This window comes from Babylonia areolata, chromosome 6, assembly GCF_041734735.1.
Source record: "Babylonia areolata isolate BAREFJ2019XMU chromosome 6, ASM4173473v1, whole genome shotgun sequence".
Classification (NCBI taxonomy): domain Eukaryota; kingdom Metazoa; phylum Mollusca; class Gastropoda; order Neogastropoda; family Buccinidae; genus Babylonia; species Babylonia areolata.
The window spans coordinates 54,750,420-54,774,022 of NC_134881.1; the positions used below are offsets into that span (position 1 = coordinate 54,750,420).

A 23,603-nucleotide genomic window follows, 5' to 3' on the forward strand; every position below is an offset into this window, starting at 1 on the left:
TTACTGTCTGCATGTACCGTCCTCTGTTTTACTGTCTATATGTCCTGTCCTCTGAGTTACTGTCTACATGTCCTGTCCTCTGTGTTACTGTCTACATGTGTTGTCCTCTGTGTTACTGTCTACATATCTTGTCCTCTGTGTTACTGTCTGCATGTCCTGTCCTCTTGCTGTCTACATGTCCTGTCCTCTGAGTTACTGTGTACATGTCGTGTCCTCTGTGTTACTGTCTACATGTCCTGTCCGCCGTGTTACTGTCTGCATGTCTTGTCCTCTGTGTTACTGTTACTGTCTATATGTCCTGTCCTCTGTGTTACTGTCTACATGTCGTGTCCTCTGAGTTACTGTCTATATGTCCTGTCCTCTGAGTTATTGTTTTCATGTCCTGTCCTCTGTGTTACTGTCTACATGCCCTGTCCTTTGTGTTACTGTCTACATGTCCTGTCCTCTTACTGTCTGCATGTCCTGTCCTCTGTGTTACTGTCTACATGTCGTGTCCTTACTGCCTACATGTCCTGTCCTTACTGTCTACATGTCCTGTCCACTGAGTTACTGTCTACATGTCATGTCGTCTTACTGTCTGCATGTCCTGTTCTCTGTGTTACTGTCTACATGTCCTGTCCTTACTGTCTACATGTCCTGTCCTCTGTGTTACTGTCTACATGTCCTGTCCTCCTGCTGTCTACATGTCCTGTCCTCTTGCTGTCTACATGTCCTGCCCTCTGTGTTACTGTCTACATGTCCTGTCCTCTCTGTTACTGTCTACATGTCCTGCCCTCTGAGTTACTGTCTACATGTCCTGTCCTCTCTGTTACTGTCTACATGTCCTGTTCTATGTGTTACTGTCTACATGTCCTCTTGCTGTCTACATGTCCTGTCCTCTTGCTGTCTACATGTCCTCTCCTCTGTGTTACTGTCTACAGGTTCTGTCCTTACTGTCTACATGTCTTGTCCTCTGTGTTACTGTCTACATGTCCTGTCCTCTGTGTTACTATACTGTCTACATGTCCTGTCCTCTGTGGTACTGACTACATGTCGTGTCCTCTGAGTTACTGTCTACATGTCCTGTCCTTACTGTCTACATGTCCTGTCCTCTGTGTTACTGTCTACATGTCCTGTCCTTACTGTCTACATGTCCTGTCCTCTTACTGTCTGCATGTCGTGTCCTCTGTGTTACTGTCTACATGTCCTGTCCTTACTGTATACATGTCCTGTCTTTACTGTCTACATGTACTGTCCTCTGTGTTACTGTCTATATGTCCTGTGCTTACTGTTTACATGTCCTGTCCTCTGTGTTACTGTCTACATGTCCTGTCCTCTGTGTTACTATACTGTCTACATGTCCTGTCCTTACTGTCTACATGTCCTGTCTTCTGTGTTGCTGTCTACATGTCTTGTCCTCTGTGTTACTGTCTGCATGTCCTGTCCTCTTGCTGTCTACATGTCCTGTCCTCTGAGTTACTGTCTACATGTCCTGTCCTCTGTGTTACTGTCTACATGTGTTGTCCTCTGTGTTACTGTCTACATGTCTTGTCCTCTGTGTTACTGTCTGCATGTCCTGTCCTCTTGCTGTCTACATGTCCTGTCCTCTGAGTTACTGTGTACATGTCGTGTCCTCTGTGTTACTGTCTACATGTCCTGTCCGCCGTGTTACTGTCTACATGTCCTGTGCATACTGTCTACATTTCCTGTCCTCTGTGTTACTGTCTACATGTCCTGTCCGCCGTGTTACTGTCTGCATGTCTTGTCCTCTGTGTTACTGTTACTGTCTATATGTCCTGTCCTCTGTGTTACTATACTGTCTACATGTCCTGTCCTCTGTGTTACTGTCTACATGTCGTGTCCTCTGAGTTACTGTCCATATGTCCTGTCCTCCGAGTTATTGTTTTCATGTCCTGTCCTCTGTGTTACTGTCTACATGCCGTGTCCTTTGTGTTACTGTCTACATGTCCTGTCCTCTTACTGTCTGCATGTCCTGTCCTCTGTGTTACTGTCTACATGTCCTGTCCTTACTGTCTACATGTCCTGCCCTCTGTGTTACTGTCTACATGTCATGTCGTCTTACTGTCTGCATGTCCTGTCCTATGTGTTACTGTCTACATGTCCTGTGCATACTGTCTACATTTCCTGTCCTCTGTGTTACTGTCTACATGTCGTGTCCTCTGAGTTACTGTCTACAGGTCCTGTCCTTACTGTCTACATGTCCTGCCCTCTGTGTTACTGTCTACATGTCATGTCGTCTTACTGTCTGCATGTCCTCACCGCTTGCTGTTTACATGTCCTGTCCTCTGGGTTACTGTCTGCATGTCCTGTCCTCTGAGTTACTGTCTACATGTCCTGTCCTCTGTGTTGCTGTCTACATGTCCTGTCCTCTGTGTTGCTGTCTTGTCCTTTTGCTGTCTACATGTCCTGTCCTCTGTGTTACTATACTGTCTACACGTCCTGTCCTTACTGTCAACATGTCCTGTCCTCTGTGTTGCTGTCTACATGTCCTGTCCTCTGTGTTGCTGTCTACATGTCCTGCCCTCTTACTGTCTACATGTCCTGCCCTGTTACTGTCTACATGTCGTGTCCTCTTGCTGTCTACATGTCCTGTCCTCTGTGTTACTGTCTACATGTCTTGTCCTCTGTGTTACTGTCTACATGTCGTGTCATCTTGCTGTCTACATGTCCTGTCCTCTGAGTTACTGTCTACATGCCCTGTCCTCTGTGTTACTGTCTGCATGTCCTGTCCTCTTGCTGTCTACTTGTCCTGGCCTCTGTGTTACTGTCTACATGTCCTGTCCTCTGTGTTACTATACTGTCTACATGTCCTGTCCTCTGTGTTACTGTCTACATGTCGTGTCCTCTGAGTTATTGTCTACATGTCCTGTCCTTACTGTCTACATGTCCTGTCCTTACTGTCTACATGTCTTGTTCTCTGAGTTACTGTCTACATGTCCTGTCCTCTGAGTTACTGTCTACATGCCCTGTCCTCTGTGTTACTGTGTACATGTCCTGTCCTCTGTGTTACTGTCTACATGTCCTGTCCTTACTGTCTACATGTCGTGTCCTCTGTGTTACTGTCTACATGTCGTGTCCTCTGTGTTACTGTCTACATGTCCTGTCCTTACTGTATACATGTCGTGTCCTCTGTGTTACTGTCTACATGTACTGTCCTCTTGCTGTCTACATGTCCTGTCCTCTGTATTACTGTCTACATGTCCTGTCCTCTTGCTGTCTACATGTCCTGTCCTCTGTGTTACTGTCTGCATGTCCTGTCCTTTGTGTTACTTTCTACATGTCCTGTCCTCTGTGTTACTACCTACATGTCCTGTCCTCTTGCTGTCTACATGTCCTGTCCTGTGTGTTACTGTCTACATGTCCTGTCCTGCTGCTGTGTACATGTCCTGTCCTCTTGCTGTCTACTTGTCCTGTCCTATGTGTTACTGTCTACATGTCCTCTTGCTGTCTACATGTCCTCTCCTCTTGCTGTCTACATGTCCTGTCCACTGTGTTACTGTCTACATGTCCTGTCCATACTGTCTACATTTCCTGTCCTCTGTGTTACTGTCTACATGTCGTGTCCTCTGAGTTAGTCTACATGTCCTGTCCTTACTGTCTACATGTCTTGTCCTCTGTGTTACTGTCTACATGTCCTGTCCTCTTACTGCCTACATGTCCTCTCAGCTTGCTGTTTACATGTCCTGTCCTCTGTGTTACTGTCTGCATGTCCTGTCCTCTGTGTTACTGTCTGCATGTCCTGTCCTCTGTGTTGCTGTCTGTATGTCCTGTCCTCTGTGTTGCTGTTTGCATGTCCTGTCCTCTGTGTTGCTGTCTACATGTCCTGTTCTTACTGTCTACATGTCCTGTCCTCTGTGTTACTGTCTACATGTCCTGTCCTCTGTGTTACTATACTGTCTACATGTCCTGTCCTTACTGTCTACATGTCCTGTCCTCTGTATTACTGTCTACATGTCCTGTCCTCTTACTGTCTACATGTCCTGTCCTCTGTGTTACTGTCTACATGTCCTGTCCTTACTGTCTACATGTCCTGTCCTCTGTGTTACTGTCTACATGTCCTGTCCTCCTGCTGTCTACATGTCCTGTCCTCTTGCTGTCTACATGTCCTGCCCTCTGTGTTACTGTCTACATGTCCTGTCCTCTCTGTTACTGTCTACATGTCCTGTCCTCTTGCTGTCTACTTGTCCTGTCCTATGTGTTACTGTCTACATGTCCTGTGCATACTGTCTACATTTCCTGTCCTCTGTGTTACTGTCTACAGGTCCTGTCCTCTCTGTTACTGTCTACATGTCCTGTCCTCTTGCTGTCTACTTGTCCTGTCCTATGTGTTACTGTCTACATGTCCTGTGCATACTGTCTACATTTCCTCTCCTCTGTGTTACTGTCTACAGGTCCTGTCCTTACTGTCTACATGTCGTGTCCTCAGTGTTACTGTCTACATGTCCTGTCCTCATACTGTCTACATGTCCTCTCAGCTTGCTGTTTACATGTCCTGTCCTCTGAGTTACTGTCTTCATGTCCTGTCCTCTGAGTTACTGTCTACATGTCCTGTCCTCTGTGTTGCTGTCTACATGTCCTGTCCTCTGTGTTGCTGTCCTGTCCTCTTGCTGTCTACATGTCCTGTCCTCTGAGTTACTGTCTGCATGTCCTGTCCTCTGTGTTGTTTTTGTATGTCCTATCCTCTGTGTTGCTTTCTGCATGTTCTGTCCTCTGTGTTACTGTCTACATGTCGTGTCCTCTGAGTTAGTCTACATGTCCTGTCCTTACTGTCTACATGTCTTGTCCTCTGTGTTACTGTCTACATGTCCTGTCCTCTTACTGCCTACATGTCCTCTCAGCTTGCTGTTTACATGTCCTGTCCTCTGTGTTACTGTCTGCATGTCCTGTCCTCTGTGTTACTGTCTGCATGTCCTGTCCTCTGTGTTGCTGTCTGTATGTCCTGTCCTCTGTGTTGCTGTTTGCATGTCCTGTCCTCTGTGTTGCTGTCTACATGTCCTGTTCTTACTGTCTACATGTCCTGTCCTCTGTGTTACTGTCTACATGTCCTGTCCTCTGTGTTACTATACTGTCTACATGTCCTGTCCTCTGTGTTGCTGTCTACATGTCCTGTTCTTACTGTCTACTTGTCCTGTCCTCTGTGTTACTGTCTACATGTCCTGTCCTCTTGCTGTCTACTTGTCCTGTCCTCTGTATTACTGTCTACATGTCCTGTCCTCTGTATTACTGTCTACATGTCCTGTCCTCTTACTGTCTGCATGTCCTGTCCTCTGTGTTACTGTCTACATGTCGTGTCCTTACTGCCTACGTGTCGTGTCCTTACTGTCTACATGTCCTGTCCTCTGTGTTACTGTCTACATGTCCTGTCCTTACTGTCTACATGTCCTGTCCTCTGTGTTACTGTCTACATGTCCTGTCCTTACTGTCTACATGTCCTGTCCTCTGTGTTACTGTCTACATGTCCTGTCCTCCTGCTGTCTACATGTCCTGTCCTCTTGCTGTCTACATGTCCTGCCCTCTGTGTTACTGTCTACATGTCCTGTCCTCTCTGTTACTGTCTACATGTCCTGTCCTCTTGCTGTCTACTTGTCCTGTCCTATGTGTTACTGTCTACATGTCCTGTGCATACTGTCTACATTTCCTGTCCTCTGTGTTACTGTCTACAGGTCCTGTCCTCTCTGTTACTGTCTACATGTCCTGTCCTCTTGCTGTCTACTTGTCTTGTCCTATGTGTTACTGTCTACATGTCCTGTGCATACTGTCTACATTTCCTCTCCTCTGTGTTACTGTCTACAGGTCCTGTCCTTACTGTCTACATGTCTTGTCCTCAGTGTTACTGTCTACATGTCCTGTCCTCATACTGTCTACATGTCCTCTCAGCTTGCTGTTTACATGTCCTGTCCTCTGAGTTACTGTCTTCATGTCCTGTCCTCTGAGTTACTGTCTACATGTCCTGTCCTCTGTGTTGCTGTCTACATGTCCTGTCCTCTGTGTTGCTGTCCTGTCCTCTTGCTGTCTACATGTCCTGTCCTCTGAGTTACTGTCTGCATGTCCTGTCCTCTGTGTTGTTTTTGTATGTCCTATCCTCTGTGTTGCTTTCTGCATGTTCTGTCCTCTGTGTTACTGTCTACATGTCCTGTCCTCTGTGTTGCGGTCTACATGTCCTGCCCTTACTGTCTACATGTCCTGTCCTCTGTGTTACTGTCTACATGTCCTGTCCTCTGTGTTACTATACTGTCTACACGTCCTGTCCTTACTGTCTACATGTCCTGTCCTCTGTGTTACTGTCTGCATGTCCTGTCCTCTGAGTTACTGTCTGCATGTCCTGTCCTCTGAGTTACTGTCTACATGTCCTGTCCTCTGTGTTACTGTCTACATGTCCTGTCCTCTGTGTTACTATACTGTCTACATGTCCTGTCCTCTGTGTTACTGTCTACATGTCGTGTCCTCTGAGTTACTGTCTACATGTCCTGTCCTTACTGTCTACATGTCCTGTCCTTACTGTCTACATGTCTACTGTCTACATGCCCTGTCCTCTGTGTTACTGTCTACATGCCCTGTCCTCTGTGTTACTGTCTGCATGTCCTGTCCTTACTGTCTACATGTCCTGTCCTCTGTGTTACTGTCTACATGTCCTGTCCTCTGAGTTACTGTCTACATGTCCTGTCCTCTTACTGTCTGCATGTCGTGTCCTCTGTGTTACTGTCTACATGTCCTGTCCTTACTGTATACATGTCCTGTCTTTACTGTCTACATGTCCTGTCCTCTGTGTTACTGTCTACATGTCCTGTCCTCTGAGTTACTGTCTGCATGTCCTGTCCTCTGTGTTACTGTCTATATGTCCTGTGCTTACTGTCTACATGTCCTGTCCTCTGTGTTACTGTCTACATGTCCTGTCCTCTGTGTTACTATACTGTCTACATGTCCTGTCCTTACTGTCTACATGTCCTGTCCTCTGTGTTGCTGTCTACATGTCCTGTCCTCTGTGTTGCTGTCTACATGTCCTGCCCTCTTACTGTCTACATGTCGTGTCCTCTTGCTGTCTACATGTCCTGTCCTCTGTGTTACTGTCTACATGTCCTGTCCTCCGTGTTACTGTCTACATGTCTTGTCCTCTGTGTTACTGTCTGCATGTCCTGTCCTCTTGCTGTCTACATGTCCTGTCCTCTGTGTTACTGTGTACATGTCGTGTCCTCTGTGTTACTGTCTACATGTCCTGTCCGCCGTGTTACTGTCTGCATGTCTTGTCCTCTGTGTTACTGTTACTGTCTATATGTCCTGTCCTCTGTGTTACTATACTGTCTACATGTCCTGTCCTCTGTGTTACTGTCTACATGTCGTGTCCTCTGAGTTACTGTCTATATGTCCTGTCCTCTGAGTTATTGTTTTCATGTCCTGTCCTCTGTGTTACTGTCTACATGCCGTGTCCTTTGTGTTACTGTCTACATGTCCTGTCCTCTTACTGTCTGCATGTCCTGTCCTCTGTGTTACTGTCTACATGTCGTGTCCTTACTGCCTACATGTCGTGTCCTTACTGTCTACATGTCCTGTCCTCTGTGTTACTGTCTACATGTCCTGTCCTTACTGTCTACATGTCCTGTCCTTACTGTCTACATGTCCTGTCCACTGAGTTACTGTCTACATGTCATGTCGTCTTACTGTCTGCATGTCCTGTCCTCTGTGTTACTGTCTACATGTCCTGTCCTTACTGTCTACATGTCCTGTCCTCTGTGTTACTGTCTACATGTCCTGTCCTCCTGCTGTCTACATGTCCTGTCCTCTTGCTGTCTACATGTCCTGCCCTCTGTGTTACTGTCTACATGTCCTGTCCTCTCTGTTACTGTCTACATGTCCTGCCCTCTGAGTTACTGTCTACATGTCCTGTCCTCTCTGTTACTGTCTACATGTCCTGTCCTATGTGTTACTGTCTACATGTCCTCTTGCTGTCTACATGTCCTGTCCTCTGTGTTACTGTCTACATGAGTTGTCCTCTGTGTTACTGTCTACATGTCTTGTCCTCTGTGTTACTGTCTGCATGTCCTGTCCTCTTGCTGTCTACATGTCCTGTCCTCTGAGTTACTGTCTACATGTCCTGTCCTCTGTGTTACTGTTTACATGTGTTGTCCTCTGTGTTATTGTCTACATATCTTGTCCTCTGTGTTACTGTCTGCATGTCCTGTCCTCTTGCTGTCTACATGTCCTGTCCTCTGAGTTACTGTGTACATGTCGTGTCCTCTGTGTTACTGTCTACATGTCTTGTCCGCCGTGTTACTGTCTGCATGTCTTGTCCTCTGTGTTACTGTTACTGTCTATATGTCCTGTCCTCTGTGTTACTATACTGTCTACATGTCCTGTCCTCTGTGTTACTGTCTACATGTCGTGTCCTCTGAGTTACTGTCTATATGTCCTGTCCTCTGAGTTATTGTTTTCATGTCCTGTCCTCTGTGTTACTGTCTACATGCCCTGTCCTTTGTGTTACTGTCTACATGTCCTGTCCTCTTACTGTCTGCATGTCCTGTCCTCTGTGTTACTGTCTACATGTCGTGTCCTTACTGCCTACATGTCGTGTCCTTACTGTCTACATGTCCTGTCCTCTGTGTTACTGTCTACATGTCCTGTCCTTACTGTCTACATGTCCTGTCCACTGAGTTACTGTCTACATGTCATGTCGTCTTACTGTCTGCATGTCCTGTTCTCTGTGTTACTGTCTACATGTCCTGTCCTTACTGTCTACATGTCCTGTCCTCTGTGTTACTGTCTACATGTCCTGTCCTCCTGCTGTCTACATGTCCTGTCCTCTTGCTGTCTACATGTCCTGCCCTCTGTGTTACTGTCTACATGTCCTGTCCTCTCTGTTACTGTCTACATGGCCTGCCCTCTGAGTTACTGTCTACATGTCCTGTCCTCTCTGTTACTGTCTACATGTCCTGTCCTATGTGTTACTGTCTACATGTCCTCTTGCTGTCTACATGTCATGTCCTCTGTGTTACTGTCTACATGTGTTGTCCTCTGTGTTACTGTCTACATGTCTTGTCCTCTGTGTTACTGTCTGCATGTCCTGTCCTCTTGCTGTCTACATGTCCTGTCCTCTGAGTTACTGTCTACATGTCCTGTCCTCTGTGTTACTGTCTACATGTGTTGTCCTCTGTGTTACTGTCTACATATCTTGTCCTCTGTGTTACTGTCTGCATGTCCTGTCCTCTTGCTGTCTACATGTCCTGTCCTCTGAGTTACTGTGTACATGTCGTGTCCTCTGTGTTACTGTCTACATGTCCTGTCCGCCGTGTTACTGTCTGCATGTCTTGTCCTCTGTGTTACTGTTACTGTCTATATGTCCTGTCCTCTGTGTTACTATACTGTCTACATGTCCTGTCCTCTGTGTTACTGTCTACATGTCGTGTCCTCTGAGTTACTGTCTATATGTCCTGTCCTCTGAGTTATTGTTTTCATGTCCTGTCCTCTGTGTTACTGTCTACAAGCCCTGTCCTTTGTGTTACTGTCTACATGTCCTGTCCTCTTACTGTCTGCATGTCCTGTCCTCTGTGTTACTGTCTACATGTCGTGTCCTTACTGCCTACATGTCGTGTCCTTACTGTCTACATGTCCTGTCCTCTGTGTTACTGTCTACATGTCCTGTCCTTACTGTCTACATGTCCTGTCCACTGAGTTACTGTCTACATGTCATGTCGTCTTACTGTCTGCATGTCCTGTTCTCTGTGTTACTGTCTACATGTCCTGTCCTTACTGTCTACATGTCCTGTCCTCTGTGTTACTGTCTACATGTCCTGTCCTCCTGCTGTCTACATGTCCTGTCCTCTTGCTGTCTACATGTCCTGCCCTCTGTGTTACTGTCTACATGTCCTGTCCTCTCTGTTACTGTCTACATGTCCTGCCCTCTGAGTTACTGTCTACATGTCCTGTCCTCTCTGTTACTGTCTACATGTCCTGTCCTATGTGTTACTGTCTACATGTCCTCTTGCTGTCTACATGTCCTGTCCTCTTGCTGTCTACATGTCCTCTCCTCTGTGTTACTGTCTACATGTCCTGTCCTCTGTGTTGCTGTCTACATGTCCTGTCCTCTGTGTTCCTGTCCTGTCCTCATGCTGTCTACATGTCCTCTCAGCTTTCTGTCTACATGTCCTATCCTCTGTGTTGCTGTCTGCATGTTCTGTCCTCTGTGTTACTGTCTACATGTCCTGTCCTCTGTGTTACTGTCTACATGTCCTGTCCTCTGTGTTACTATACTGTCTACACGTCCTGTCCTTACTGTCTATATGTCCTGTCCTCTGTGTTACTGTCTGCATGTCCTGTCCTGTGAGTTACTGTCTGCATGTCCTGTCCTCTGAGTTACTGTCTACATGTCCTCTCCTCTGTGTTACTGTCTACATGTCCCGTCCTCTGAGTTACTGTCTTCATGTCCTGTCCTTACTGTCTACATGTCCTGTCCTTACTGTCTACATGTCTACTGTCTACATGCCCTGTCCTCTGTGTTACTGTCTACATGCCCTGTCCTCTGTGTTACTGTCTGCATGTCCTGTCCTTACTGTCTACATGTCCTGTCCTCTGTGTTACTGTCTACATGTCCTGTCCTCTGAGTTACTGTCTACATGTCCTGTCCTCTTAGTGTCTGCATGTCGTGTCCTCTGTGTTACTGTCTACATGTCCTGTCCTTACTGTATACATGTCCTGTCTTTACTGTCTACATGTCCTGTCCTCTGTGTTACTGTCTACATGTCCTGTCCTCTGAGTTACTGTCTGCATGTCCTGTCCTCTGTGTTACTGTCTATATTTCCTGTGCTTACTGTCTACATGTCCTGTCCTCTGTGTTACTGTCTACATGTCCTGTCCTGTGTGTTACTATACTGTCTACATGTCGTGTCCTCTTGCTGTCTACATGTCCTGTCCTCTGTGTTACTGTCTACATGTCCTGTCCTCTTGCTGTCTACATGTCCTGTCCTCTGTGTTACTGTCTGCATGTCCTGTCCTCTGTGTTGCTGTCTACATGTCCTGTCCTCTGTGTTACTATACTGTCTACATGTCCTGTCCTTACTGTCTACATGTCCTGTCCTCTGAGTTACTGTCTACATGTCCTGTCCTCTGTGTAACTGTCTACATGTCCTGTCCTTACTGTCTATATGTCCTGTCCTCTGTGTTGCTGTCTACATGTCCTGTCCTCTGTGTTGCTGTCTACATGTCCTGTCCTCTGTGTTACTGTCTATATGTCCTGCCCTCTTACTGTCTACATGTCCTGTCCTCTTGCTGACTACATGTCCTGTCCTCTGTGTTATTGTCTACATGTCCTGTCCTCTGAGTTACGGTCTACATGTTCTGTCCTCTTGCTGTCTCTTTGTCCTGTCCTCAGAGTTACTGTCTACATGTCCTCTTGCTGTCTATATGTCCTGTCCTCAGAGTTACTGTCTACATGTCCTGTCCTCTGAGTTACTGTCTACATGTCCCGTCCTCTGAGTTACTGTCTACATGTCCTGTCCTCTGAGTTACTCTCTACATGTCCTGTCCTCTGTGTTACTGTCTATATATCCTGTCCTCTGAGTCACTGTCTATAAGATAAGATAACATAAGAATAACATTATTATCTCCAATTGGAGAAATTTGGTCAGGTGCATTATCACAACATAGACAAGTAAACAACATGGGGACCATAACTGTAAAAGCCAACAACAGCCCCTACAAATATTACGAAGATACAAATGTAAAAAATATCACATACATTGTGTCATACATATATCCACACACTGCAGGTAATAACTAGTATTCTTCATGTAAAAACAGAAAGAATTAAGAAACATTATTTGAACATAATTATAAACATAGCCTACTGTACTGCACATTGATTATAATAGATAAGATAAGAATAAAAATGAATTGCAGAAAACCACAACCAGATAATCAGCACACACCCGCACCCCCCCCACACACACCCACCCCACACACGCGGATAAATTGATTAAACAAGAGTAATAAACAGATGTTCTCAAATAAAAGCATTTCACATATTCGCTTTTAAAAACATTGCAATTAATTATTACATCCTAACTATTAAACAGAAATATACGGAATATGGACGTTAGCATTAGACATATTCCATTGTACATTCATCCTGCATGTTGCACATTATTCTTCCTACATATTGTACATTCATTATAACCAATTGTCACGTTTTAAGCTCAGTAAACACACACAGACACACAGACACAGACACACACGCACACACACACCACAACTAGAACAAGGTACAGCCTATCATGCACGGACTTTCACACGTCTCACATGAGAGTGCGCGCGCGTACACACACACACTATATATCCTTGTCCTCTGAGTTACTGTCTACACATACTGTCCTCTGTGTTACTGTCTACATGTCATGTCCTCTTGCTGTCTACATGTCCTGTCCTTACTGTCTACATGTCCTGTCCTCTTGCTGTCTACATGTCCTGTCCTCTGAGTCACTGTCTATATATCCTGTCCTCTGAGTTTCTGTCTACATGTCCTGTCCTCTGTGTTACTGTCTACATGTCGTGTCCTCTGTGTTACTGTCTACATGTCGTGTCCTCTGTGTTACTGTCTACATGTCGTGTCCTCTGAGTTACTGTCTACATGTCGTGTCCTTACTGTCTACATGTCCTGTCCTCTGTGTTACTGTCTACATGTCGTGTCCTCTGTGTTACTGTCTACATGTCCTGTCGTCTGAGTTACTGTCTACATGTCGTGTCCTCTGTGTTACTGTCTACATGTCGTGTCCTCTGTGTTACTGTCTACATGTCCTGTCCTCTGTGTTACTGTCTACATGTCGTGTCCTCTGTGTTACTGTCTACATGTCCTGTCGTCTGAGTTACTGTCTACATGTCGTGTCCTCTGTGTTACTGTCTACATGTCGTGTCCTTACTGTCTACATGTCCTGTCCTCTGTGTTACTGTCTACATGTCCTGTCCTCTGTCTACATGTCCTGTCCTCTGTGTTACTGTCTACATGTCCTGTCCTCTGTGTTACTATACTGTCTACATGTCCTGTCCTCTGTGTTACTACACTGTCTACATGTCCTGTCCTCTGTGTTACTGTCTACATGTCCTGTCCTCTGTGTTACTGTCTACCTGTCCTGTCCTTACTGTCTACATGTCCTGTCCTCTGTGTTACTGTCTACATGTCCTGTCCTCTGTCTACATGTCCTGTCCTCTGTGTTACTATACTGTCTACATGTCCTGTCCTCTGTGTTACTACACTGTCTACATGTCCTGTCCTCTGTGTTTACTGTCTACATTGTCCTGTCCTCTGTGTTACTATACTGTCTACATGTCCTGTCCTCTGTGTTACTGTCTACCTGTCCTGTCCTTTACTGTCTACATGTCCTGTCTCTGTGTTACTGTCTACATGTCGCCTGTCCCTCTGGTGGTACTGTCTACATGTCCTGGTCCTTACTGTCTACATGTCCTGTCCTACTGTCTACATGTCCTATCCTCTGAGTTACTGTCTACATGTCCTGTCCTCTTGCTGTCTACTTGTCCTGTCCTATGTGTTACTGTCTACATGTCCTCTTGCTGTCTACATGTCCTGTTCTCTGAGTCACTGTCTATATATCCTGTCCTCTGAGTCACTGTCTGTAAGATAAGATAAGATAAGAATAACATTATTATCTCCAATTGGAGAAATTTGGTCAGGTGCATTATCACAACATAGACAAGTAAACAACATAGGGACCATAACTGTAAAAGCCAACAACAGCCCCTACAAATATTACGAAGATACAAATGTAAAAAATATCACATACATCGTTTCATACATATATCCACATACTGCAGGTAATAACTAGTATTCTTAATGTAAAAACAGAAAGAATTAAGAAACATTATTTGAATATAATTATAAACATAGCCTACTGTACTGCACATTGATTATAATAGATAAGATAAGAATAAAAATGAATTGCGGAAAACCACAACCAGATAATCAGCACACACCCGCACCCCCCCCCCCCCCACACACACACACACCCACCCCACACACGCGGATAACTTGATTAAACAAGAGTAATAAACAGATTTTCTAAAATAAAAGCATTTCACATATTCGCTTTTAAAAACATTGCAATTAATTATTACATCCTAACTATTAAACAGAAATATACGGAATATGGACGTTAGCATTAGACATATTCCATTGTACATTCATCCTGCATGTTGCACATTATTCTTCCTACATATTGCACATTCATTATAACCAATTGTCACGTTTTAAGCTCAGTAAACACACACAGACACAGACACAGACACACGCACACACCACAACTAGAACAAGGTACACGGACTTTCACACGTCTCACATGCGAGTGCGCGCGCGTACACACACACACACACACTATATATCCTTGTCCTCTGATTACTGTCTACACATACTGTCTTCTTGTTTGTCTACAGTCATGCCCCTTTTTTTCTAAGTCCTGTCCTCTTCGTCTACATGTCCGCCTCTGGGTTCTGTTACATTTTATTCCTCTTGCTGTCTACATGTCCTGCCTTAAGCTACATTTCCTGTCCTCTTGCGTCTACATGTCCTGTCCCTGGTTACTCTCTACATTCCTGTCCTCTGAGGTACGTCACATGTGCGCGTGTTACTGTCTAAGTCGTTCCTCTTGCGTCACTGTCCTGTCTGGTTACGTCTACATTCTTCCCCTGAGTTACTGCTACATGTCCTTCTGGTTTTCGCACATGTGTCCCCCTTCGTCTACATTCCTTTCCTCTGAGTTTCTGTCTCATTCCCGTCCCCTTTTTTGTTTACTGTCTAGCAAGTCCTTCCTCTGTGTTACGCTCATGCCTGTCCCTTGCGTCTACATGTCCTTCCTTCTTTTTTTTTAAAAATTCCTTTTCCCTCCCCGTTTTTGGTTACTTCCCACAATTTTTTTTCCTGTCCTTTTTGCTGTCCCCCCCCCAAGCCCCCCCCCCCCGGGGCCCTCTTTGGGGTTTACAGTCTCCTGGGGGGCCCCGTCCCCCTTTCCTGTTTGGCGCAAAAATTCGCCTCTTTTACTGTCTACATGTCGTCCCTTTCTGTCTAATTCCTGTCCTAGGTTTTTTTCCGTCCCCCTTTCTCCTGTGTTTAACTGTCAAATTCCTTCCCCTGGTTTCTGTCTACATTTGTCCCTTTTTACTGTCACATTCTTTCCCCGTTTCTCACATGTCCTGTTCCTTTTGGGTTTCCTTTACATTCCTGCCCCTTTCAGTTACATTTTTCATTCTGTTTTTCTGTTGTTTTCTGTCTACAGCTTCCTTGTTACTGTCACTTTCCTGTCCTCTTTTCGTCTCATGCGTTCCTCTTGGTTTCTGTCAAAATTCTGTCCTTAGTTACTGTCTCCGTGTTACTGTCTAATTTCCTGTCCCTGTGTTTTCTGTCTACATGTCTTCTTTTTCTGTCTCATGCTTCCCGTTTACTGTCACAGCTGTCCCCTTTTTTTACGGTTTTTTATGTTTTTTGGTCAAATTCTGTTACATGTCGGGCCTCTGGTTTACTGTCGCTGTCCTTATTTTGTTGCCCCGTTCTAAAAATTCTTCCTCTGTGTTACTGCTACATTCTTCCTTTCTGTCACATCCCCGTCCTTGTGTTACTGCTACATGCCGTCTCCCGTGTTTTCTATACTGCTACATTTCCCGTCCCCTTTGACTACCTTTACTGTTCCCCTGTTTTTTTATGTCCTTCCATGTCTTGTCCTTTTCCCCTTTGTTACTGTCACAATTTCCTTTCCCTGTCTAAATTTTCCTTCCTCTGTGTTTTTCTGTCTCATTCCTGTCCTCTGTGTTTAAAATTTCTCATTCCGCCCTTGTTTTTTTTTTACATGCCGTCCTCGTGTTACTGTCTACATGTCCTGTCCCCTGGTTCAAGTCTACATGTCCCTGTTTCTTCACCCGTCCGCCATGCTGTGTCCTCTTTTAGTCTACATTCCTGTCCCACGTCTACGTCCTGTCCCCCTGGTTACTGTAAATGTCCTGTCCCTTTCCTTTGTTATTCTACATGTCCTGTCCCCTTCTGTCTACTTTTTCCTGTCCTTGTTTACTGTCTACATTTTGGGCCTGTCCCCTTACTGTTATATTCCTGTCCCGTTTTCTGTTAAGTTGTTCTTTTACTAATTTAGTTTGGGGGGTTCTTTTGCAATCAAATGGGGCCTGTCCCCCCCCCCTGGTTACAAAAATACAAAATTTCCCTACTGTTTCTACAAAAATTAAACTGCCTTTTTTTGTCTTTAAAAAAATTTTTTTTCTGCCTCTTGGTTATTTTTATGTTAAAAAAGTTCCCCCCTTAAAAAGTCCCCAAAAAAAACCCCCCCCCCTCTGTTTGTTTGTTTTCTTAAAAAATTTCCTTTTCCTTTTCTGTTTTTTCTCCCAAAAATTCCTTGGTTCTTCTGCTTTCCCTGTCTTCTCCCGTTTAAAATTTCCCCCATTTCCTTCAAAAACCTTGTGTTTAACGTCCCCAGCCCCCCCCCGCCCCCCCCCCGCAAAATTTCCCTTCCCTGGGTCCCGGGGTCCCCCCATTTCCTTTTCCTCTGGTTACGTCTCCCTGTCTTCTTTTCGCTCATGCTTCCCCTTTCTGTCTACTGTCCTTCCTTTTACTTTTACTGTCCGTCCTCTTTCTGTCTAAGTCCTGCCTCTGTCACTGTCTAAATTTGTCCCCTTTTCTGTCTACATTCCTGTCCTCTTTTCTGCTACAGCCCTGCCTTCTTCTACATTCCCTTTTCCTCTGTCCCCACTGTCCTGTCCCTTGCTGTTTTCATGTCCTGCCCCTGGTTACGTCTCATGCGTCCTGGTTCTGTCTAATTCCTTTCCCCTTGCTGTCTAAAGCCTTGTCCACTGTGTTTCCCCGCTGTTAAAGTCCCCGTCCCTTTTTTGTTAAATTGTCCCCATTACTGTCCTCCTTTTGTTTCTGTCTACATGTCCCTCCTTTACTGTCCCCTTTTTTCTGTCCTTTTGTTTTTCTGTCTACTGTCCTGGTTTTCGCTAATTGTTTCCCGCTGGCCTTTTGTGTTACTGTCTACATGTCCCGGGCCTCTGATTACTGTCCCTTTCCATGTCCAGGGGCCTCTTGTTACGTCTAATTCTGTCCCCCTTTTTACTGTCTAAGTCGTGTCCTCTTTTTGCTAATTCCTGTCCCTTTTTGTTTGTTCCCCGTTCTTTACATGTCCTTCCCTTACTGCTACATTGGGTTTTTTTCTGTCTTCCCCGGTACTGTACATGCTGTCCTTCTTCTACATGTCCCGTCCCCTTGTTACGTCTAAGTCCTTCCTTGATTACTGCTACATGTCCCGGCCCAGTTTAAATGTTTTTTTCTTTTCCTTTTTTTCCCGCCCTTGTTACGTCTACATGTCCCCGGCCTCTTGCTGTTACATGTCCCCCTGTCTTGTCCTGTCCCAATGTTCTGTCCTCTTGCGTCACATGTTTTTTCCCTTTACTGTCTACATGTCCTGTCCTCTGTGTTACGCTACATGTCCCTGTCCCCCTGATTACTGTCTACATGTCCGTCCCTTTTTCTGTCTACATGTCTGTCCCCCTGAGTTTCTGTCTACATTTTCCCCTGTTTTCCCCTCTGTGTTACGTCTACATGTCCCTGTCCTCTTTGTTACCGTCCCCATTTTTCGGTCCTCTGTTTGTTAAACCCCCGGGTTTTTCCCACATGTCCCTTTCCTCTGGAGTTTTCTGTTTCCTCTGGTCTGTCCCCTCTGTGTTACTGTCCTGCTGTCCTTTCCTCTGTTTTGGTAAATGTCTACATTTGTGTCCCTTTTACTGTCTACGTCTGTCCTCTGTGTTATGTCACATTCGTGTCCCTTTTCTGTCTACATGTCTTCCTCTTTTTTACTGTCTACATGTCGTGTCCCTTTTTTAAAATGTCTTCCCCCCGGTCTGTCCCTCCCGTTTAGTCTACATGTCCCGTCCCCGGAGTTTTTCCCGTCCTTTTTAAATGTCCTGTCCTCTTGGCGGGCTACTGTCCTGTCCTCTGGTTTTCGTCTACAGTCCTGTCCTTCTGTCTACATTTTCCCCCGTTCTTCTAAGTATTCCTCTGTAATTCCTGTCCCTTTTTATCACTTTGTTTCCCCATAAATAAAAAAATAATATACCCCCTAAAACTCCTTAAAGAATTGGTCAAGGTGTTTCACATTTTCCAAAAAACATGAGACTAAATTTAAAACCACAACCCCGCCCCCACCCCCAAATTTGAGATGAGTTTCCCCTAATCTTCTTTCAATACCGCCCCCCCCTGGCCAAAGAAATACCCCCCATTTTTTAATGAAAACCCCTTAAGGGGTTAAAAATTAAAAAATAAAAACCTGCCCCCTTGAAAAAAATGGGCATTATTAAATTTTTACAGATAGTAAAAAGAAGCGGAAAACCCCCTGAAAAATCGCCAACCCACTTTTCCCCCCCCCCTCCCTACCACAAAAACAAAAAAAAAAACAAAAAAGCCCTTAACTTGGAAAAAACAAGAATAAAAACGGGGGGGTGCCAAAAAAAAGATACAATCCTAAAAACAAAGCAAAAACCCATTTAAAAAATAACCCCAAATTTGGGGAGAAAAATTAATAACAAATAAATTGAAGTTAAAAAAATTTCCCTAAAATTTTTAACAAAAAACGAACATTGGAAAAAAAGAAAAAAAGAAGAAGAAAAAAACAAACAAAAAACAACAACAACACACACACACACACACACCAAAATACAAACAGACAAAACAACATCAACAAAAAACCAGACAGCAGTCAAGAAAGCGAGCAACGAGGTGAGGAAAATGATTTTCGTGGCGCTGCTGATAATGACACTGGCTGACACCAAGGCGACAGCACAGGACCAGTGTAACACGCAGAGCGGTAAGTCTTGTTGCTCTATGCTGCGCTTGTATGGGCCCTCCTCATCCTCTTCTGTCCTGCAGTCCTGGGATATGATGCTTCATGCTTGTGCAGTATTTCTCTCTGTGTGCTTTCATCTTTTATATTTTTTCATATATTCTTTTTCTCTCTCTCTCTCTCTCAAAAAAAAACAAAAAACAAAAAACAAAACCAACTTTTCCTTCTTCTTCTTTCTCTCTCTCTCTTGTAATTTTATCTCAGACCTTGGAACTTTTCTAATTCTATCTCAGAACCCACAACCGTTCTTCTTCTAAATCAGAAACGTTGTACTTTTATCTCGGATACTCAATTTCTATTTTCGCTCTAAAAGTAATCTTTATACACGTGGCCTACTTAAAAAAAAAACCCCAACAAATTGAGGAAACACATTCTAACAATCCATTAAAAAAACAAATTGAGCAAACACATTCAAACAAGACATAAATACATGTTACGCTTGATACAATTCACATTTGTCAAACTTTCACACACACTCACACACACACACACACACACACACACACACACACACACACACACACACACACACAGAACGTTGTACTTTTATCTCTGATACCCAATTTCTATTTTCGCTCTAAGAGTAACATTTATACTACACTGTCAACTTAAAAAACAACAACAACAAATTGAGCAAATACGTTCTAACAAGCTACTAAAAAAACAAATTGTGCAAACACATTCAAACAATCCATTAAAACATGTTACGCCTGATACAGATCACAGGTGTCAAACTTAAACACACACACACACACACACACACACACACACACACACAATTATTGGTACACGTAAATGGTTTTGATCTTCACCGCATTTCTTTGATTTCTTTGCTCCAGTGCGCTTTCCGTGTTTCGGAATTCCGGGCAAGTCTGAGATAGACAGATTGACATACAGACAGACAGATTGTTAGAAAGGTTGAGTTTAATAGCTTTTATCGAAACCTGCAGCTCTAAGGCTTAGAAGAATTTAATATATATGATAGTCGTGTCCGATACTGACCATCAGCACAGCAGAGGTAATTGCTGTCCCGACAATCTGGGCTAGAATTTGGATATAGTGGAGAGTGTCTTGCCCAAGTTACATCCCCACTATCTCGGCCAAGAGGGTTGTAGGGCAGTCGCGTTGGGAATAGTTCCCGAAAGGCCAGCTGGTCCCCAAGGCTGCAGCACTAAGAGCCAGTGCAATTTTGCCTCCTAGTTTGAGAGTCATAGTCCTTCACAAAAGACTAAGCTGTAAATGATTTTCCATTGCAATGGAGAAACCATTGATAATACAGCTCTCACTTTGCTGTTGGCCCAACTGTAAACTTTCGTCAATCAATGATACAAAATGAGTGTTGGGGAGAATATGAATAATAAATTATAAATTGGTTTTGTTTGTTAATGTATTAATCAATCAATGTAATAAATTATAAATTGGTTTTGTTTGTTAATGTATTAATCAATCAATGTAATAAATTATAAATTGGTTTTGTTGTTAATGTATTAATCAATGTAATAAATTATAAATTGTTTTTGTTTGTTAATGTATTAATCAATCAATGTATTAACAAATTAATCAATTGTTTAAGTAATGTATTATTTATTTACTTCTACTGAAGCAGAAAAATGAACGTTTGTGACTGCAAAGAGAAGTTTCAGCCTTCCTGCAATCGACACCAGTGTACTCTTCTGACCTCGACAGCTTTCGTGTTTGTTGCAAGTGTATCATTTGAAATCTGGGTGCTGGAAAACGTGTCACTGCGTCTACGAAACGTCCCGGAAAAAAAGAAAAAAGAGAAGCATGGGATCTTGTCTGTAGTCTGACCTGCAAAATCTCTGCACTCTTTCTATGTCTGTCTCTCCTCATTTCTTTTTTTACTCCAAAAAAGCAGACCGCATGGCAAAACTTTCACTAAAAGTTTCGGTTTTCAGTCAGTATGACACGCACAGACTACTAGTTTTCAAGTGTACGAATTCAGGTAAATGTCAAAGTGTTAAAAGAGAATATGATTTGTAAGAGTTACAAAAATATTGCCGGAAACATAATGGAAACCATGGACCCCCCCCCCCCCCCCCCCCCCCCTCCCCCTCCTCCCATCCCCGCTCTCAGACAATAGATCGCTGGAGAGTTCCGCAATAGATCGCTGGAGAGTTCCGTGCTTACATGACTTATAGAGGCGCGTCACATGATCTTTGCTCTCGAAGTTGATTGGCTCTCCGAAATGTCGAGCAACAACGGGAATCGAGAGAGGCAGAACGTTAGGAACAGCAGACTTCTTTTTCTTTTGTTTTTGATTTGTTGCTCTTCTTTGTGTGAGCACACGACGGCACTTCATTGAACAGTTTGGTTGTAGCAATGGAGGCTATCAACAGAAGAAACAGAGGACAACACATCTTTGCTGCTTTTGTCTATGTCGATCGAATTTCGAATAAAACTCAGATGCGCATGTGCAAGATCCAAGCTGGACGCGGAACTCTTCAACGGTCTGTAAAAAAACAGCAGTGCCGGAGGATTCATTATGGGATAAACCGGATCGGAATCCTAAAAACAAACACACCCACTATCAAAGAATCCGCTGCAGTCTTTTCTTATCGATGTAAACTGTTTACCAACTGCCCGAATATAAATCAGGAAATGCATGGATCCCCGCCCCACCCCCACCCCTCCTAATCGTTATAATCTCTATTTAAATTTGTAAACAAAACCGAGCCCAGTAAACACGCATGTAAATAGTTCAAAGCTTGACACATTGTCGTAGATCTGTGTTTCAGGATTTAAGGGAACAAAGCTCCCTTTCAAGTCAGCTCTTAAAAACAAAAAAGTTTGGAGGCGTTTGGCTTACGTCACAGTTATTTTTGTTGATTTTGCGCTGGTAATTGTTTAAGAATGACGATTTATATAAACTATCATACAGGTTTTTATAACCTGTAATCCATTTCACATTCATACCAAATCCCGTTTATAGAAGTTACAATCTTGTTTGCACGCGCATGTGTGTGTGCGCACGAGCTTGCACTTTTTTCTCTTCCGGCCTTTTTGTTGGCGCGTGCGCAATGGAAGCGTTGCTGCTGCATCTTTGTCCAAGTGTTCACCGTGTGGAAAAGAAGACCTTCCCCTCGCCACCCCTCCCCCTCCCCACCCAAATTAAAATCCCGCCGTCCACTCATATGTTCTTATCTGTGTGTGTGTGTGTGTGTGTGTGTGTGTGTGTGTGTGTGTGTGCTTCGTTCGTATATAGTCTGATCATGTTAGACTGAAAATAAATGGTATTATTATTGTTATTATTATTATTATTATTATTACTTCATTGGAATATTATTATCATTTCTATCATCACGATGATGATTGTCATTATTAATCATCATTTCTATATATTATTATTGTTATTATTATTATTATTACTTCATTGGAATATTATTATCATTTCTATCATCACGATGATGATTGTCATTATTAATCATCATTTCTATATATTCGAATGAAAAGGGGGCGGTTGAGGTGAAAGGGGCGTGGGGGTGGGGGTGAGGGTGGGTGTGGAGGTGGATGTGGGGTGGGTGTGGAGGTGGATGTGGGGTGGGTGTGGAGGTGGGTGTGGGGTGGGTGTGGAGGTGGGTGTGGGGTGGGTGTGGAGGTGGATGTGGGGTGGGTGTGGAGGTGGATGTGGGGTGGGTGTGGAGGTGGGTGTGGGGTGGGTGTGGGGGTGGATGTGGGGTGGGTGTGGAGGTGGATGTGGGGTGGGTGTGGAGGTGGGTGTGGGGTGGATGTGGGGTGGGTGTGGGGTGGGTGTGGATGTGGGGTGGGTGTGGAGGTGTGTGTGTGTGTGGGGGTGGGTGGGGTGGGGGGGCGAGCGGGGGGGACTGAGGAAGGAAAAGAGACAGAGAGAAAACCTGTGTGTGCGTGTGCGTGTGCGTGTGTGTGTGTGTGTGTGTGTGAGTCACTCATGTATGTTTCTGCGTGCGTGCATGTATGTGTGTATGTGCGTGTGCCGTGTGGGTGGCTGGGTGGGTAGTGGTGGTGACGGATTCAGAGTATGTGTGTGTGTGTGTGTGTGTGTGTGTGTGTGTGTGTGTGTGTGTGTGTGTGTGTGTGTGTGTGTGGTGTCGGTCCATCACGGTGTGTCGGTCATTATCTTCAAGTTCTGCCGCGGTGTCACCGGGAGGATGAAGTCATAGCATCAAAACGGAACACAGCCACAATACAGCTTCTTCACACAAGCCCAAGGAAATTCATGCCCTCCACCTGACAACCGAAACAGTTCAGCGTTCTATTTCCAACGGAATATAGCCCAAAATAAATTGAGCATCACCAATAAACATTAAGAGACGACTCCACAGTTCCAGTAAAAAGATGCCCCCCCCCCTCCCCCCGCTCTCCCGCAAAGGGGCGTGATACCCCCTGGTGGCACGACATCGACGTTGTTATGTCCCCTGTTGTGAAAGAGGCGGCGGGAAGTTCGTCATAAAGTGAATTTATGTGTCTGCCGTTTGTCGGGTTAATGGCAGTGTTGATTGTGACATGCGGCAGTGGTGCGGCGAATATGATATTATGTCCCAGTTTCGTCCCTCTACTTTCTTATCACGTCCCCGGCCGGCAGATTGAGTTGAAGTCGTGTGTGTGTGTGTGTGTGTGTGTGTGTGTGTGTGTGTGTGTGTGTGTGTGTGTGTGTGTGTGTGTGTTCGTTCTTCAATTTAAAGTCAGTTTTCACGAAAAGGGATATTAGACATGGGCAAA

At 44.5% G+C, this 23,603-nt stretch overlaps 1 protein-coding gene across 2 annotated transcripts in view; it reads left to right on the forward strand.

Annotated features, from left to right (window-relative positions):
• The first annotated feature begins 18,709 nt into the window (after positions 1–18,709).
• LOC143283456 (uncharacterized) overlaps positions 18,710–23,603 on the forward strand; it is a 23,788-nt gene continuing 18,894 nt past the window's right edge. For both annotated transcript variants that reach the window (XM_076589695.1, XM_076589696.1), the window contains exon 1: positions 18,710–18,851. In XM_076589695.1, the coding sequence (XP_076445810.1) occupies positions 18,773–18,851 (79 nt within the window). In that variant the 5' untranslated portion in view covers positions 18,710–18,772. The remainder of the gene's footprint in view (positions 18,852–23,603) is intronic.